Consider the following 3857-nt stretch of genomic DNA (forward strand, 5'->3'; position numbering starts at 1 on the left):
CGCCTTATCGCCCCTTCGGCGCCATTAGTGGAGCTGGTGGCCTGCAAGTCCCCCCGCCACGTTCTGAGCACACCCTTCCCCGGAGAGTGTGGAGCCAGGCTCCTTGCCGGGGACCGGGACTCCATACGACGGGGTGTCACTGAAGAGAAGGACCCCTGACTTTCCAGAGGCGTGAAGCAGAACGCTTTTTATCCACTCGGCATCTTCAACCAGGAGCCAGTCTGTGACTCCCGAGTCCCCAGTGCCCAGAAAGCCACTGTCCCAGAGCCATCCTGAGTGGACCTGGCCTAAATGTTTAAGGTTCTTTATTTTCAGGTCTGCGCTTTGTTTTTGTCCCTGTGCGTAAGTCCTGTAATAAGAGTTCTTAGCACTAGAACCACATCACGCAGTTATTTATATAAATACATTCCACCCGGCAAGATCATACAATAAATACTTCAACAAACTGGTGTGTAATACACTTAGGTTGAGAAAATGGAAGAGGTCTGTGGCTTTTTCAAGGGTAAAAGCTTCTCTAAAATATGCCCACTGGACGCAAAGGGAAATCCAGAGAAGGGTGTGGCCGCAGCAGCCCTTATCAAACAGCCAGGGGAGGCAGGACCCACAGCAGCCGGCCCTTCCTGGTAGGGTGGGTACCAGTCCTACTGAGAATCGCACCAGGCCTGCCAAGGGCACCGAGTGCCCGGTTCACATGTACTGTGCCCGGCACCGCCCCCCCTTCCCCCCTGCAGGAGGGAGGTGTTGGGATTCCAAGAGGGGACGCGAGCTGTGTGCTCTGGGAGATCGGTCAGACCTGGCCACTGTCACCATCCTGAAGCCCGCTGGATGGTAAGGTGACTGCAGCCACCGCCCTCTTCCCTCTGGGCCTGAACACACCCTTGTCAGACTAGCCTGCCCAACCCCCCCCCCCCCGCCCCCGCCCCCCTGCGGCACCAGGTCCCTGCAGCCACCGTGGCCCGGGCTGCCGTGTAACTTCCCCAGCGGCACCTGGGAAGAAACACCTGTGTCCCCTCACAGGACCACCCCCTGCCAACCGCTGGCCTCTCCGCCCCAGTCCATCACTGGTACAGTGTCACAATGAACTTGGGACCCAGCTTCCCCAAGACAAAGCTAGTACTTCTGGGCGCTGAGCCCCATAGAAACGTTTGCCGAGAAACAGCCCGATGGGGTCTCCTCCTCTTGAAAGACCACCTCCTGAAATCACTCCTGGTGCCGTGTGCACGTCACCTCCCTGGGCCGCTGGAGTTGGGCCGTCTCTGGGCTGAGCGGCAGGACCCACACGGGCAGTTCAGGGGCTTCCTCCGGCGCGTGGCCCCCCGCCACTCCGGCGCCGCCCGGACCGGATATTGTTCGGACCCGCTTCTGTTTGCCGGGCACAAGGAAGGGCCCGGTGTGGCCGCTCAGACGCCGAGGAGGACCGCGCTGAAGTGGGAGCCGCTGCGCACGGTGAGGGAGGAGCCACTGGCGTTGTCCAGGAAGACGGAGGCGTACTGCCCCATCTGCAGGGAGGGTCAGAGCCAGCCTGGGGACCGCCAGCCCCCCAAATGCAGAATCTGGGGACTCCCCCAACCGTCTGCACCCGAGGACCCCAGATGGACCCGGTGCCACCCGGCAGTGCCTGGGACCTGACCCTTCGATGCCTTACAGCGACCACAGCTCTGGCCTCCCAACTGTGTGGGAGCTTAAGCAAACGACGTAACCTTCCTGTGCCTTCGTTCCCGTGTTTGTGAACAGCGGGAACGCTGTATATCACCTACACTTAAATAAAAACTTTCCATTCTGGTGAACGGAGCAAAAACAGCAGTACTGACCTCAAAGCAGGTACTTTACGTAAAGAGCTGGGGGGGGGGGGGCCCTGGCATGCTGCTATTTAAGGGTCAGCTGTCACTCCACATGTCTGCACTTCAACTCTTTTACTAAAGCCCACGTATCAATTTGTCACTTGCCAAGGGCCCCACAGTGCCAGAAGAGACTGTCACGTAGGATCTTGTGTAGAAAGTAACTACATCTGCTTCCCACGGCTGCAACAGGCCCAGGGTGTTACAGTGTCAGCCTGAGGGCACAGAGCTGACCTCCATTCCCTCCTGCCACCTGTCCCTACAGGGAGCCCCAGTCCTGACCTCCATTCCCTCCTGCCACCTGTCCCTACAGGGAGCCCCAGTCCTCTGTGGGATGCCGGGGAGGTCTGAACACAGCGGACTGAGGAGCAGGGCGGCTGCTGAGGACGGCGGCCGTGCCCGGGGCCAGGGGGAGGCTTTGCTCTGCCCGAACCCTTGTGAGCTCCCCGGTGCGGCCCCAATCTCTCCCAGGCCTGGAGTCGGAGGGCACTGTTCCCAGGGATCCTGAGCACCCACCTAGCCTTGCCCAAGTGGTGCCCCCCATGCCCGAGCCTGTCCCACGCACCTGCAGGTACAGAACACCGTTTACGGAGATGGTGAAGAGCTCGCTGCTACTCTCCAGGCCCATGACAGCCTCCAGGGAGCTGCAGCCAAAATGGGAAGACCGTCAGCCCGCACCCCGGGCCCCACCAACCTCCTGTGCTCACAACCACCCCAGAAAACGACAGCCGCCCAGCTCAGTGCAGTGGTAACAGCTGTCCTGGCCAGGTCTTCTGGTGGAGGGTGGCATCCGCACTGGATCCTCCAGGGGAGTGGGGACAGTCTCCACAGGGCCAAGGGGGTTCTGCGAGTGCCCAGAAAGGCAAGCCTGGGCCCAGGCCAGGGCTGAAAGGTCCCGGCCCTGCTGCAAAGAGGACACAGGCCGGTGCAGCTGGAAGTGGGGGTGTGGTGGCAGCAGTGATGCCAAAAAAGTGGGTTCAGGCCAATCTATGGAAGGTTTCCAACCGCGGACTGGGAAGTTCTGAACTCTGTCTCCAACTGCTGTGGAGCGCGGGCGCGAGCTCTGTGCCTGGGCTCCACTGGGGGCGCTGGGGATACAGAGGGTGCTGCCCCTTGCCCTCCGGGGTGCAGGTGCCACGGAAAGAGGGATCGTGTCAGGGAGCGGACGGCGAGAAGGAAGTTCACAGGCAGAAGAGACAGGGGCGGTGATGGGTTGTACAGGCACTGTGGCCTCCGGGTGACAGCGCAGGTGAGGGGAGCGGGGAGGCTGGGGAAGTGTTGGGGTAAGCACCGTGCGCCGCCCCCCCCCCACCCCCCGCTGCTGGAAAAGGATGGCCTGATGGAGCCGGGAGCTGACTGTGAGATCAGGAAGGAGGAGATCGGGAAGGAGGCGTAGGGTCACCGGCGGCTGGTGTGGCGGCGCTGGCGGACAGGGTCTTTCCAAGCTGGGCAGCGCTAGGGTGGGGTGAGGAGACTGGGGGGGGGCGGGTCTAGTGCCGGAGTTCCCCCCCCCCCAACTCACGCGTTGCGCTGGCACCGGGACTGGATGCAGATGAGCAGGCGCAGGCGGTCCCGGGGGCGCGGCGGCCCCCGCCTGGGCTGCTCGGTGAGCGCTGCAGGGGTGGGGGGGAGGGGGCGGTCACGGGCGGCGGGGTTCCGAGCGCACGGGGGCGACCCCCCGCGCCCCGCCCGCCGGGAGCCTCACCCGCGTGCAGCGTGGCGGCGAGCGCGTAGAAGCCGGCGACGGGCGCCGTGTACTGGCCGCTGGTCAGGTTCAGGCCGGGGCCGCGGCGGAAGGCGCCCTCGGCGTCGGGCTGCGGGGCGCACGGAGGTCAGCCCGGGCCCGCCCGCCCGCCCGCCCGCGTCCCCGTCCCCGCCCCCGCCGGCCCGGGCTCACCAGGTAGTAGCCGCCCAGCTCGTGCAGCGCGCGCCGCTCCACCGACGCGTCCCGGCGCAGGCGGCCGTGGAAGGCGGCCTCGACGCGCGGCGCCCGCGGGCCCGGGGCCAGGGGCGCGGCCA

General features: G+C 64.3%; 1 protein-coding gene across 1 annotated transcript in view; it reads right to left on the reverse strand.

Moving 5' to 3' along the window:
• Window positions 1–377: 377 nt before the first annotated feature.
• Window positions 378–3857, reverse strand: part of ERFE (erythroferrone) — an 8222-nt gene continuing 4742 nt past the window's right edge. The window contains exons 5-9 of the mRNA XM_049614569.1: window positions 3736–3857; window positions 3544–3652; window positions 3361–3451; window positions 2404–2482; window positions 378–1499 (exon numbers count right to left, since the gene is read on the reverse strand). Coding sequence (XP_049470526.1) covers window positions 1401–1499; window positions 2404–2482; window positions 3361–3451; window positions 3544–3652; window positions 3736–3857 — 500 coding nt within the window. The 3' untranslated portion in view covers window positions 378–1400. The remainder of the gene's footprint in view (window positions 1500–2403; window positions 2483–3360; window positions 3452–3543; window positions 3653–3735) is intronic.

The sequence above is a fragment of the Panthera uncia genome (assembly GCF_023721935.1).
Source record: "Panthera uncia isolate 11264 chromosome C1 unlocalized genomic scaffold, Puncia_PCG_1.0 HiC_scaffold_3, whole genome shotgun sequence".
NCBI classification, from domain to species: domain Eukaryota; kingdom Metazoa; phylum Chordata; class Mammalia; order Carnivora; family Felidae; genus Panthera; species Panthera uncia.